Consider the following 14,964-nt stretch of genomic DNA (forward strand, 5'->3'; position numbering starts at 1 on the left):
TATTCCCGTGGTTCTAACGAGCTCTATAATAAAATATTCCCGTGGTTCTAACGAGCTCTATAATAAGATATTCCCGTGGTTCTAACGAGCTCTATATATAATATTCTTCCCGTGGTTCTAACGAGCTCTATAATAAAATATTCCCGTGGTTCTAACGAGCTCTATAATAAAATATTCCCGTGGTTCTAACGAGCTCTATAAATAAAAATTCGAGGCAACTCTGTCAGTTCATGAGTTCTATTTATAATTTAAAACATTTTTGCAAACCTCAGCAATATACCATCATATCTAAAAAATATTATTTTTTAACATTTTTAATACTAAATATTTTTGTAGCTGGATCGTTAACTAGCTAGATACTAAATTACTATTTTACAAAAGTAATCTTGTTTTTGTTCTACTGAACCCCAGTTATCTGAACGTTAATATCCGCCTTCAAATATTCTTGTTAACATTTAAGAAAGAAAAAAAAACGATTTTCAACGTACATTTTAGAGATATCATTATTAAATCATTAAAATAAAGCATTTTTTCCTTAAATTGTTCAATTTCTATTAAAAAAATTGAAAATTTTGAAGTAAAATTATGACAACATTTCGAAAAGGAAATGAGTTTTTGTCACAAACTCTTAACTTTTTCCCCTTATATCTTAGCAACTCGATGTAGTAGACCTTTGATATTTTAAACTATGAATTATGTTAGACCAAATAATCTAAGTTTGAAATATCGTTGGTTTACACCGTCAGGTGGCAAAGTTAAAGGGATTAGAAAATTTTAGTTTTTGGTAAAACTCAATTCCTTTCACTTTTAATTTTGCACTTTTTTCTTTTTAAGGAACTGATTACTAGCCTCAAGCTCTAATTATCTAATCTTTATATCTTTGAAACTTGATGTCGTAGACCTGATTTTATCATTTTGCTAGGTCAAATAGTCAAGTCAAAGTTTGAAATATCAAAAGTTTCACATGATTTAACCGTTTGGCCCTTATCCAGGCAAGCTCTCACTTTCGATCCCAATTTGACCATTCAAACACAAAGTATTCGTATTTTCTATTTTGTTGGTAGATGCGTTTATATAAAATACGAAAACGAACACATCAAGCCCTGGTTAGTCCAAGGTGAGTTGGCAATGATAAAAATGATAAAGGGATCATAAGATTAGAGTTTAAGGCAAGGTTGTTTTTAAGGTTAATTACTCTGGATGCGCTTCAGTATACGGAAAATGTCGTCTTCATTGTAAGGACACTCAAAATCCGTAACTGATTATTGACGGAAGATGAAGTGACAACGTCGCAGGTGAGAGAGAGAGGAAGGATTTTCTTCCGCTAATGATAAGGATTTTGAGTGCCCATTGCTATGAAGCCGACATTTATAATACATTGAAGCACACCCAGAGTAACCATTAACCAACCTTAATAAATAACCTTGGTTTGAAGCGAGTAATATATTGTGAAATAATGGTTGAACAAGATTCCTGAGGATGAAGTCTCATGGTTGCAGAGATCTCCACCATATCCGTCCTTATAACCAGGGGGTCGGAGGAGTAAGCAAAGTTCTTCCTTACAAACCAAGGATGCTTCTCAAAGTACATTGTGCTAAACAAACAACACTTCAAATCAGACAGAAGAAGACATCAGCGGTACGACTTTGTGACCTTGTAGCTTCTCCTAGTTTTATTTTACGAAGAAGTTTAAGATAAGCTAATTTATTTCGTTCCTTAAGAGAAATTCAAAACATTTTGTTCTTGTTAATTGTTTCTGAAAAATGTTTAAAGGGTACTGTTTCTGAAAAATGTTTAAAGGGTACTGTTTCTNAAATTAATTTCAAAGTAAAATGGTAAATTGAAATTACCTCTACTGTCTCTTTAAATGAGCTTTTGTCTAAAAGAGAAAAATGTCTTACTTAAACTTATCAGTGTTGAGATCTGAGGTTACTCCGATTGCAAGAATATTTGCAAAATGGTCACAATTCATCCCTGGATACATACATTCAGAATATCGATAATATTTATTATTTAGGGACTTTAAAGGTTTCATGGTCACTATAACAATCCATGTACAGTGTGATCAAATAAACAGGAAAATTAAGAATAATAAGTCGTCTTCCAAAGATTTGATAAGTGTGTTGTAAACCGAACAATATGGCAAAAAAATAGAAAAAAAATATTTCAAACATATTTTTACTTGCAAACAAAATTTCGAATTTTTTTTTAGCCTAAGACACCCCCGACTACCCATGAGTGTTCGCAAAAAAATTCAGCCCATTCGGTCCAGCCGTTTGACCGGCTATAGGCAACATATAATTGTTTTCTTTTATTATATAGATAGCTTGTGAGAGTTTCGGGAAATATATGCGTGCCAAAGTGCACAACATTCTTAAATAAGAATGAATATTCTGTAATTTTCCTGAAGTCCACATAACAATAAGTCTCTGGTTGAGTGTTCCAATATCGTATGCCAGGGTTCCATGATTACCCTTCCTGGATAGTTTATTAAAGGGACTGTACAGGGTATTAAAGAGACTGTACAGGGTATTAAAGAGACTGTACAGGGTATTTCAAGTGATCCTTCATTAAAAAAAGGCATTTTCAATTCATTACGGTACCCTCTTTAATCCTATATCTGAGCAATTACCATGAGGAAGATATGGTTGTTTTTAAAGTATAACGTGTTGAAATCCGTCCATTTCTAATATTCCCTTTTAGAGAATCCACGGTGGAAATTAATCAATAAACAAGAATATCTAGTCCTCCTTTAGCAGACAAAAAGCTAAAGGAGGGTATCGTAGCTAATCTAAAATTCCACTTAATACCTTGAGGGTTACTTGATTAGGATAATTAATTATGTAAAAATGTAATTTTTGTTTCAAAATATCTAAATTATACATTTTTATTAATGATTTCAGCAAATTTGAGTACAAAATGTTCTAGTGTCATAGTCCAGTGAAACGGGCTGTGCTATATAAATTTCTCTTTCAAGGAATATCGTAATTCGCAGTTTAGTAGTATACATACGTGAGTGCGATCAACATATGACTTAGTTAATATAAATACCAATGACAAAACTCCATCTTTCAATTTTTGATTTAACCTTTTTTTGGCCAATTCTATCGTATCGTAAATCATAAACAGTCATCTATGATGACTTGGAGGCCTTTTTTTAAGTCACAACCTACAGGGTTACCAATAAAAGGACGGGTCATCAATTCAAACCTTGGAAACGTAAAAGAGTTGCAGGTCGTCTTCAAGGGCTCATTCTTTGTAGGTAACTCTGTAGTAAGCTACACAAGTCTTTTCTATTCAGTTTCTAATGTTTTAACTAATAAAAGAGGACGTTCAAAAGCTAGGTTTCTGAGACCTTATCCTTTGTAACAAATACAGTTTAACAAAGCCTTAAAAACAGGAAGATTTTTATGATTTTATCACAATAAATTATTCATAATTTTTAACCTGGATCTTGCAATTAACATGTCCCTCCCCTCACCCGGCAATAGATCACCCTAATTAATAAATTAATTAGAAATTAGATTGTTCAAAATTTATAATGATTAATTAATAATCTTTTCAATTTATTAATGAATTCATTTAATAATTTTTATTTTCCACTATTTAGCTGAAAGGGTCTGTATACTTATTTCAATTGACCCTTTTTTATAGAGTGGCATGTCGGATTCACAACGGCGACATTCGAATCTTTGTATAATCAAGGATATGATTAAGACATCCTTAGTTTTTTAACTGAATTGTGGATTCTCAGTAAGAGTGACTTGCGGATTTATTCTGCAGAGACAAGAAAGGAAATAAGTCAGAATTCCGCCGTGAATCGGATCATTCTGTAAACTTACGTATACAATCCATTTAATACAATTTTTGAAAATAAAATACAATTTTTAATTTCTAATTTTCATGCATCAACAATATATGTTCTACAGATTTGTTGCTCTAAATTTAGACAGGGTTTCCCACAAGTCATGGCAGTAATAACTATGTTCTACAAAATTCAATCCCCCTCTCTCTGTTTTGAAATTTTACGGGGCATGTGCGCACAACAGATAATGGCAATAACTTGACTTAAAGGTCGTCTTTATTCTTAAAAAAAATTCGCGGCATTGATTATTGAACGGGATTGTAGACACATGCTTTCAATATCATCGGAGATATGAAGAATTTTGTTCAGATTTCAGCAATTTGGGGTTTATTTGAGGAAATTGAATTTCTTGAAAACTCTGGTGACAGCAGCACTAAAAAAAAAGGCAGACCAAAGTTAGGAAATGTCAGAACTAGTCGAATTTTATCTCTAATAATTTTTCAAGTATGATGCACTTGTAAAAGAAGGTTTATTAAGGAATGCCACAAATAATTTCAAAGTTCAAATTACTGTCAAGTTTCGTAGATACATCCCACGAAACATGACATTTGGTGAATGGTTTAAACTGTTGTTGTTTGATACCAAAGAGAATAATAAAAAATACTGTATGGGAGTAAAAGTAAAGTAAAATTAATTTCAAAGTAAAATATATTGAGTAAAAACTACAAAAAGTCTTTAATATATAATACAGTATATGGAAGAAGACAATCAAAACTATTTACCAACTGTCATGTTTCGTGGGATACCCTTGTAGATTATTAATTATTAGTCATCACAATTGAGGGACGAATTAAATGTAGTCTTTGATTTTTGAAAAAATTGTCGGCATTCAATTGTAAATAATTTTTAATAAGTATGGTTCTTGATACAATATTCATTAAATACCCCTAGTCCTGGTATTTCCTCAATGGTTGACCTGTGTTAAAAAAGTTGAAGTTCTTGTCAATTTTCTAGAACGACAGGATTCCCCAAAAAGAATGCTAGTTCAGAAACAACTGAAAGGTATTTATACTGTGTTTTCTTTATATTCAGGATTATAATAAAATAAACTTATTCATTTCTTTACCAAATCATTAAATAGCAAAGACTTCATTACAGGCAAAAGACTTGAAAAGTTTCAAACCTTCTCTACAGTCTCTTATCCTTTGTAGGTAACCCTGTATCTCAAGAAAAGTATAAAGTCGTCCTAACTTTTTAACACACTTCGTGATGTTTAAGGGACAGACTGGCTATGTAAGGTAGTTAAACTGAGTATGCAGTATTGTGGACAAATTCTTTAGGATTCATTTGAGTCATATAAAACGTTCCCACGATGAATAACTACTGAGTTTGAGTGCATAGTTGGCGTTCAAAATCATGAGTTTGGGTGGGTACGTTTTCAGAATCGTTTTTCTAAAATTATTAAATAACGACGACGAAAAATAAAGTAAAAATTATACAGTAAACTAATCAGATGGTAGGAACATATTTCTAAAAAGAAAATTGTCAATAAATCAATGCTAGAATTAATTATTTCGTTTTCATCATTATATTGAGTTTCTTATTTTCTATGAATTTATTCGCAGATTTCTACAAATTCTTCAATGTCGTCTTTTCAATAAAAATTCCAGAAAATCTGCAGAAAATCTTTGTAAATAATTCAGAGATTATAGAAACTAATAATTGAATAAGATTACTTACTTTCGATGATAAGATTAATTTTTATTTTCTCAACCTGTTCCTAAACAACTAATTAGTTTATTGTAGAATTTTGTTTACATTTTTTGTGTCGTTATTTAATAATTAAAAAAACAATTCTGAAAACGTATCCACCCAAAAGTACGATTTTGAACGTCGACTTTGCGCTCAAACTCAGGATTTGCAGTTCTTTAAAAAGTTTTATAGGTCTCAAATGAGTCCTAAAGAATTTGTCCACATGAACTGCATACTCAGTTCAACTACCTTACAAAACCGGTCTGCCCCTGATATAATACATAATAATCATAGTTCAAATACAAAGGAATTGAGTCTTCGTCACAAACTATGATTTTCTAATCTCTATATCTTTGTAAAACAATGCCGTAGACGATAGATATTTCAAACTATGAATTCTGTTAGATGAAAAAATCTAAGTTTGAAATATCAAAGGTTTACACCATCAGGTGGAAAAAATATAGGTATTAGAGTTTGTTACAAAGACTCATTTCTTTTTCATTCGTCTCTTTATCGTCTTTTATACTTCGTATATTTTCGAATTTGCGTCTTATACATTTATTCTAAATCCTACATTTTCTTATTTATTTAAAAAGTTCAAAAATAATCTGTTAACTCTTGAAGTTGAATAAAGAAACATATCAATTATAGAAACGAATTACGAATTACGAAGACAAACATCAGTGAATATTTTCTTAAAACTAAAATTATGAATCTGCAATGTTTTAAAAAATATTACCATTGAGCCAACAGCTTCACCTTCTTTCACCCAACAACGTCTAAAAAAGATTTTTTTTTCAAAATTGTCTTTTTTCAGAAGAGTTTCCCATTCATTTCAAATAGAGTTTGGAAACCTTGATTCCAAGAATCTTATTTTAAATTATATTTGGAAACCCTGATTGCAGGAATTATATTTCAAATTATATTTGGAAACCCTGATTGCAGGAATTATATTTCAAATTATATTTGGAAACCCTGATTGTAAAAATTTGATATTAATTATATTTGCAATACTAATCTCCCGGACGGCTGATCAGGGGGGGGGGGCGTGGGGGGGAATGAAATCAGATCTTAACAAAAAGTAGAAGTATATTGAAACTCTAAGAGGGAGAAAATAAAGGGATACATCTTAAACTCAGTTTATCTGCAAAAAAAGGAATGAACAACGAAAATTAATAGTTTTGTCAACAATGGGAAAAGCTGAAAAACCTATCCGTCTATATTTAAGCTATAATACAAACTCTTAAAGTTAGTAAATATTTGGAATCTGATTGCAAACCCTTTCTTCACCTTGCAGTAAGCTCGAATCCAGATGAATTCTCAACCCTGATTAAAACCGAACTAGAGAAGGTGGATCGCTCCAATCCCATCATCTACAATAGAACGTTATTGAAGGTCAAAATAGAACATTTTTAACGTCAGAAATTTTTAATCTGTTCGTAATACGCTCAATTGGTTCTCCGCCTTCCTGGCGGTTGAATCTACAGTGGTCTGGGTTTATATCAATACAATAAAGACAAGTTTTGATTTCAATCTTTGATTTTTACCATGTTTTCAAACAGCATCGATATTGGATACACATAAACATGGAAACAAAGAGTAGATGTCAAATTACAGAATCTCTTGGTCTACATATAAACTTGTAACTTTAAAAAAGCTTGTTAGAAACCAAAACTTAACATAACACAACCCCTTCTTTTGTAGATTCATTTGTCAATCATCAGTTAGTGGAAATACATAAGAAGCTTCAAACTATATATGTGATTATCGAAACCAAAACCATTAAAATTGTAGAAATGGTCAAAATAATTTGAGAAAATAGGCAAATTGTCGTTTCCACAGTTTTAATCTATCATTTATTGTTAAGTCAGGCTTGGTGGGGTTCCGAAGGCTAGTGGGGGCTGTGGGCTTCGACTATTATAGGCGATTAGGCTAAAAAACGAAGGGGCTAGGTATGACCTATAGATTTAACCTCATACTTTACTACTGGACCAAATGACGTCTAGATCTATTGACGTTCAAGAAGATGTTTTCGTTTTCAAAGAGTAGAGAGCAAGTGACGTAAAGAATATCATAATCATATTTCCAAAGACGTCTAATTCTGTGAATGTGTTAGATTTTTAACAATCCTAACAATCTCGGAATATAAATTGGTTCGTAGAAATGCAATTAATCCTGTTTTTTTTCTTTATACTGTTCGTCATAAAAAGTATTACTTATACAAAGTAAAAAAAAATTGATAAATTGATTATTTTCCAAACACTCAAATTTTCTAATCTCTTAATAATTGCATCCTGAACGTGTAAACCTTTGATATTTCAAAATTATCTTATTTGAACAAACAGAGATGGAATTTAAAGAATTTGAGCCGCGCCCGCGGTTTAAATCTGCCAAAACCCAGTTTAAATTAAGCGCCGGCTTAAATTTTGAAACATTTGAATTTTAAGTGGAACCAACCATATTTAAGCCGCGGCTTGAATTTTAAACTGCCGCTCATTATTCTTAAAATTCGGCCACTGCCCACTGAATTCATAGATTGAAGTATCTATAACGTCTACAACATTGAATTCTATAGAGATATAGGGATTAGCAAATCAGAGTTTGTTGCAAAGACTCAAGTCCTTATAGCTGAGCTAAAAATCAGAAATTAAATCATCACATTATAATGTCTTAACTTGCTTTTTTTCTTACTTATTTCACAATTTCTATTTGCTGACAAAAATATGAATAAAAATGTCGGCTTTGAATTATGAGAGACTGTAAAAGATTCCTAAATTATATAATCTTTTAATCTAACAAAAAAAATGGTTTTAGTTTAAATTCTGTGCATTTCACAAGTTTCGAATTTATCTCAAAAACCACATAGATACATTAGAAATCCCAAAATTCTGAGATTGTGTTGTCGAAATGAAAGGCGACATCTTTACTTAATTTGTTTATTCTAACTTCATGTATGTTGAAAACTACCTTCTGCTTTGGGTGTTGGTGTTTGATAGGGATGGTTTTATTCATTCATTCATGATCCTCCATATTCCCGCCATTTTATCTATTCATCAACGAGGTGTTTAACGAGGGGGGGGGGGCGAGCAACATTAATCTTGTGTCTGAGCCGCAATCTCCGCCGAAACCACGGCTCAGAAAAAGATACACAGACGTGAAAATTATTCACGCTCTGACACAATATACAACTAGGATAGGATAATTCTTTACAACTGATACTTTAAGTAAACGATAAATGTTTGATGTTTAAAAAGTTTTTGCACGTTGTTTAAGTGAACCCAAGCCAAAAACACTTTAAAATCGGCCCGGTCTGAATAGTTGCCGTGCAATGTTTGTAGCTACGTGGATCGCTATTAAAACGAAAAGAATGTGGTTGCATGATCGACTTATTTTAAAATGCTTTCCAAATCCTGTTTTCTTAAATCTTAATATTTGTTTGATAAAAAGCTTTAGAATTTAAAAACCATCATATTTATAATGATAAACATTTTATATATTATTAAAGATAAATTTTTCCCTATTTTTATTTGTTCCTTCCCCCGGCCCTTGTTATATTTTTTTGTAGCAGGTGTTTCTTGTTACTGATAAAAAACATATTTTTATTGTTTTATTGAATAAAAAATACAGATATGGATAGAAATAGTGATATTATGGATAGTGATTAACGATGTAGTTCATTTTAGTTGATTTTGTAGATTTTTTTATTGGGTGTCTTACACAATATCAGTAAAGGAATTGAGTCTTTGCCACAAACTCTGATTTTTTAATCTCTATATCTTTTCAACCCAATGTCGTAGTCCTTAGATATTTCAAACTATGAATTCTTCTAGATCAAAAAACCTAAGTTTGAAATATCAAAGGTTTTTGCCCTCAGGTTAACAAGATATAGGGATGGGAAAATCCAAGTTTGTGGCAAAGACTTAATTCCTTTCCAATCTATATATAAATTTGGCTTGTCTGTACGTTTGTGTGTATCTAATAAACGTTAAAACGGCTGAATCGATCGGGCCCGATTATTTTTGTGGGATCTCGCGTTACCCCAGGGAAGGTTTATGAAAGATAAAAATTTTAAAAAGGAATTGAGTCTTTGTCACAAAATCTGATTTTCAATTCACTATATCTCTGGAACCCAATGTCGTGGACAAACTATGAGCCCTGAGCTGAAAACTTTAGAATGGTGGATATCAGGATTAAGGCTTAAACCACTCTTTTTCTTAATATCCAGTTTAAATATTGCTTGTTCTCCACATGAATTTAAACTCCAGAGAAGCAAAGTGACCTCAAAATTGGATATTTCATTCTAAAGTTTTCAGCTCTGTTAGATTAAATATTCAAAGTTTGAAATATCAAACGTTTACATTATTAGGTTGCAGGGATATAGGGATACAAAAACTTATGTTTGTGGCAAAGACTCAATTCCTTTGTGTTTAAAAGTTTTTTTTTTTATTTTTGTAAAAGAAAATTATATCTTGAAAATTCGCAAATTTTTTTTATAAAATCCGCGAATATTTTTTTCTTTGTTTTTCAATGTTACAATGAGAACATGTTCACAATTGAAATAGAAGATGGGCGCGAAGCGCCCTAAAAACCTAGTTTTATAGAAATACTTAAATTAATTAAATTTTTTTACCAAGAAAATAGTTTTACTATTAAATTATTAAATCACTTTTAAAGTGAAATGAGTCTGTTTACACTAAACAATTGATGTGTCCCATCTTCATTGGACCATTTATGTCATAACTCGAGAGTCGAGTCTAACTCTATCACTGTATCTGACTGTATAACAAAAATAATTTGATATTAAAAGTTTAAAAACAATTTTTTGGTTACTTATTGGTTATCAATTATATATATTGGGTCACCAACCCTAAATTTTTGTCAAAATTACGTATTTTAGATAATTTGTGCATACAGTCGATATAAAAGGAACTTACACTGTCTATTTCCTTACATTTAAAATTCTCTGCAACTATAAACTTCTTTCTTTCTTTGAAAAATCATTAAAAAGGCCGTAACAGAAGGAGTTTTAAGGCAGAAGGTCGTCTTTACAATTTCATTCTTAGTGAGTAACTCTGTACATTGAAGTAGCTCCAAAAAAATACTCATCCCAAGGAGTATGGAATAGAAAGAAGATACAAACATATGATTATACATGCTTTGCAGACGGTACTCCATTTCAATAAGAAATATTTGTCTGATGTACATATTACCGCGTATACAATAACCTATTCTGAATATTTCTTACACAAACGGAGTACCCGTCTGCAAAGCATGTATAATCATATGGTAGGGCGGGCCGCGGCAGTTATATCTCCCTTCTATTCCTTACTCCTTGGGCTCATCCCCACTATCAATTGTAAAAGTGACGGGAATTATTTTATCTTTACTGATTGTTTTTAGTGTGGAAAACCGTTATTTTTCAATGTACTCAATTTAAATTGCTTAGAACTGATTTTTCAAGGTAAAAATTTACTCATAACTACTGTACACTATATGTCATCTTAATATCTTATACATTTCATGATATAAGTACAATTTACAGTGTGACCAATTATCAATGTTTTAAAGGGTATTTTTAACCCATTTTTACCTATAAATTCATATTTTAAAGGGACTGTATATACGTAGTTACACTTACAAGAGACACGCAATGCAAAGATTCCAATTCCTGATTCACAAGGGTTATACCCTTTAAATTTTTCTGATCATACAGTGATCAATTATGTAAAAGATTTTGTCGGTTTTATAAGTTTAAACGTGCTTAATTCTGATAAACCATACACGTTTTCTTGTAATAGAAATGCGCAATTGAAAATAATTAGTTTTTTTAAATTATAAACATTGATATTAAATAAATACTTGATCAGACAAACCTTTTTAAGGGTATCGTTGATAATCGGATATGGCCATCTTTGCATAGAGGCCAATTAAAATTACGCTTACAGTCCCTTTAATATAATATTATGGTCGTCTTTATATTGTCATGTTTAGAATAACACAGTGTAAAAATATATATAAGAGGTTTCAAATTTTTCCTTTTATGGCTTTCTAAACCACATCACGATATACATTGTACAATGAAAAATGCGGAGCCGCCCATCTTTTAGAAAGGGAAAATAGAAAGGGGGAGAGAAGGGGGAGACGGGAGGGGGTGAATAAGAGGGGGAGAAGGAGGAGGGGGGAAGAAGGGGAAAAGGACGAGGGAAAGGGAGGGGAGAAGGAGGAGGGGGGGAGAAGGGTAGGGGTTGGAAGAATTAAAGGTACTGTAGTGTAGCCGTAATTTCAAGTGAACCTCCATTTAAGGAAGGGCATGAATCTTTATCCATTAAGCTCTCTACCTTCAAAAGTAATAAATTCTGATAATTTCTCCATGGATTTCCTGCAGTAGAAATGCGTACGTCATTTTTATAGAAAACCCACAATTTGAATTTAAATCAGTTTGCATAATTATAAATATCGATATCTATAGTTCATTCTACGATTATACAAAGATTTTCAGGATAGCGTTGTGAATCAGACATAGGAGTCTAGAAATGGAAGGACACTTGAAAGACTTGAAATGACGCAAACAACACCTTTCGTGAATTATAAATCAAATAAGCTGTCAAATTTGAAATGACGCGAACATCACCTTATTTACAGAGCAATCAAAAATCTTAAGAATAAATATGAATAAAAGAATATTTTAAAAATGTTGTTGACGTCAGTATAATTTCATGATCATTAATTCCTGAATTGTTCTTAAAGATCTTTTCTTTCTTAATAAAGAGATTTATTAGAGTAAGTTCAGATTGATTCTACAAGGCGCACCTCTTTAAGGGGCAATAATCGATTCTCAATCTTTATTAATTTGCAAAAATTTTATCTTCGTATACATAATTAAACAATAAAAATAAAATATTTTGCAGATTTTAGTGAAAATTTGTCAAGAAAAATTTAATCAAAATTTTTAGAGTGACTTTAAAATCCTCCTAAAAATATTTGAATAAATGGATAAGGACATCTGACAAATGAATTAAGTAGCATTGAAAGAGTACAAATTAACAGAACAAAACCTTTGAGTAATAAAAGGAAATTACGCAATCTGCCACAAAACCCAACCAGTTTAAGTTAGATTAAAACATTAATTTGGACACTTTTGACTTTTTTATAATATGAATTCCGGACATGTGAAGCTCTGCCTATAGTTTTTAGTGGAGTAGTAGGGAGTGAACCTTTAAATAAACTGCGATCATTCACTGCCTCGTTTCGTGTATTGATTTCAACAAAACTTAAGAATTTAAACAACACACAGTTTTAGAATTTAATAGTTTTAGCATTTTAATTTTGTTAAACAGTAATCTTTATTATTTTCAAAATATATTGGGTGACCTAACCTTGATGTGCCTATTAAGATAAATCCGGTTTTGTTTAAAATTTTAATGGATTTTCTAAGAAAAAGAAGTTCTCCTCAGAATCCATGTTTTAAGTGTACTGTTTGAGTTGGTCACGTGAAAGTGCACAAGGTTGCATCGATTGGCTGCAGTTGCATGACAGGATATATAAAAATGCACTTTAATTGTTGAAGCCTTGAATCAAGCAACAGTTTACTTTTGGCGGGAAAATTCATGAAAATTTTCAAAAATGGCGTCCAAGGGTTAACCAATATCATTTATAAAAATACTTTTCACTTTGTTATGAATTCCCAATTGGTACATCATTAAAGTTATGAATTAAAGATTTATTATAGTTCATTACTGACTTTTTTTTATATCGCATTTGTATCTATTCAACCTAAAGAATTAATATTAAACTTTTTCATTTTGGTCTTTGTCATCCATCTTGTTTTGTTTGTTTAATTTGATTTCTTGAAACGTTAGAAAACATTGTTGAGCTATTTTTTTTTTAATAGTTGTTTCGAAACTAAAATAGGATTGTAATAAGATTAATTTTCTTTTCTGTTAAATGAACCAAATATTAGGGATATACATAAATATACAAATAAAAAACTAGTCAGTATACTGGTTATTAGGACATTGCGTATAAATTTCAGGAGAGCGATAGGGGCTGAGAAGTGAGCCCCCCCCCCCCTTGAGAGAGTAAATTCAACCCCAAGTGAACTTCCGAAAAAATTACGTAAGATTTAAATCTTTTATGTCATTTCTACTCTTATCGAAGAGCTATTCATGATAAAAACAAAAATGTTTTGAATTTCTAATATGAGAACGGATAGATTTTATGTTCGTATACTTTTGTATCAAAACAACTACGAGGTCACAATGTCGTACTAGTAATGTTTCATAAAACTAAGGCTAATTCTGAGTAGAAAAAGCACACGAAAAGTTCATAATATTTTCAGGTGTTATATAGTTTAGGTATTGAACACTGTGCACTGTAGCCTTGAAACTGGGAGAACTGAGTTATTAAAATTTATATATGTATATATAAATTTATCTATATTTAGATATATAATATTTCGGCCGGAAACTGTACAATTAGTAGATACAAACTGCGATAAAAAAGCACATCCTAAATCTGTTGGACAAATAAAAATAATATTTAATTCAATGATGACATATAGTTCATGTATATCGTAAATCTAAAAGGGTGTTCAAAAATACTTGAACTCAAAAAGAGTAAAAAATGGATCTTTAAAAAGTTTAAATACAAATTAATAAAATTTCTAATTTGAATTGTAAATATTCTAAAATTATTTTCAAAATATTTTTTTAATTTGTTCCTCCACATTACACTGAGACTGTATAAGCATGAGCTTTTAATAGCATACATACTAACTTTAGTTGTCAACAGGGGCACAATAGAACTTACAATTGCCCGTTTCAAAAAAAATTTCCGTACTTTTAAAGTTAGCCCCCCCCCCCCTCTTGGTTAATCCCAATTATAAACAAAATTAAGTATTTCACAAATTTTATCTTTTTCAAAGGAAAATGGGCGACCAGCCTCATATATTTATCATTTATATTTGTCTAAAGCAAAATTACATTAAACAAATATAAAAGTTTACAAACCTGCCTCAAACAATATGCAAAATTTAATTTTATCATTTTATTTTATAGTTTGTTACTTTTAAATGGAATTGGCATATATGTATACTTTAGCTGTCTGTCTGTTTGTTTGTTTGTGTCCAATAAACGTATGAACAGCTGAACCGATAGGGCCCGAAATTTGTTTTGGCAACTTACATGAATCCGATTTTCGTACAATTTTGAAAAATCCACGAAAAATATGAAAAAATCCATCAATTTTTTTTGATTTTGTTTTACATTTTACGAAGAAAAATGCTCACCGATAGAGTCACAATTCCAAGTTGAAATAAAAGATGGGCGCGTAGCGCCCTGAAAGCCTAGTTTTTTATTGAAAGCGTGATAGTCGATAGAAATACAGAAATAACCAGTGAGGAATTAACA

The 14,964-nt window shown here is 31.2% G+C and overlaps 1 protein-coding gene across 1 annotated transcript; it reads right to left on the reverse strand.

The window, feature by feature from the left end:
• Positions 1-284: 284 nt before the first annotated feature.
• On the reverse strand, positions 285-8,627 carry LOC111714891 (tereporin-Ts1). Its single transcript, XM_023490105.1, has 8 exons — positions 8,525-8,627; positions 6,848-6,930; positions 6,297-6,336; positions 3,448-3,497; positions 2,405-2,478; positions 1,902-1,974; positions 1,474-1,594; positions 285-433 (listed from the first exon to the last, which is right to left on the reverse strand). The coding sequence occupies exons 1-8, from the start codon at positions 8,567-8,569 to the stop codon at positions 398-400; spliced, it is 522 nt and encodes a 173-aa protein (XP_023345873.1). The 5' UTR covers positions 8,570-8,627; the 3' UTR covers positions 285-397.
• Between the last annotated feature and the right edge of the window lie 6,337 nt (positions 8,628-14,964).

The sequence above is a fragment of the Eurytemora carolleeae genome, unplaced genomic scaffold, assembly GCF_000591075.1.
Source record: "Eurytemora carolleeae unplaced genomic scaffold, Eaff_2.0 scaffold1672, whole genome shotgun sequence".
Classification (NCBI taxonomy): Eukaryota; Metazoa; Arthropoda; class Copepoda; order Calanoida; family Temoridae; genus Eurytemora; species Eurytemora carolleeae.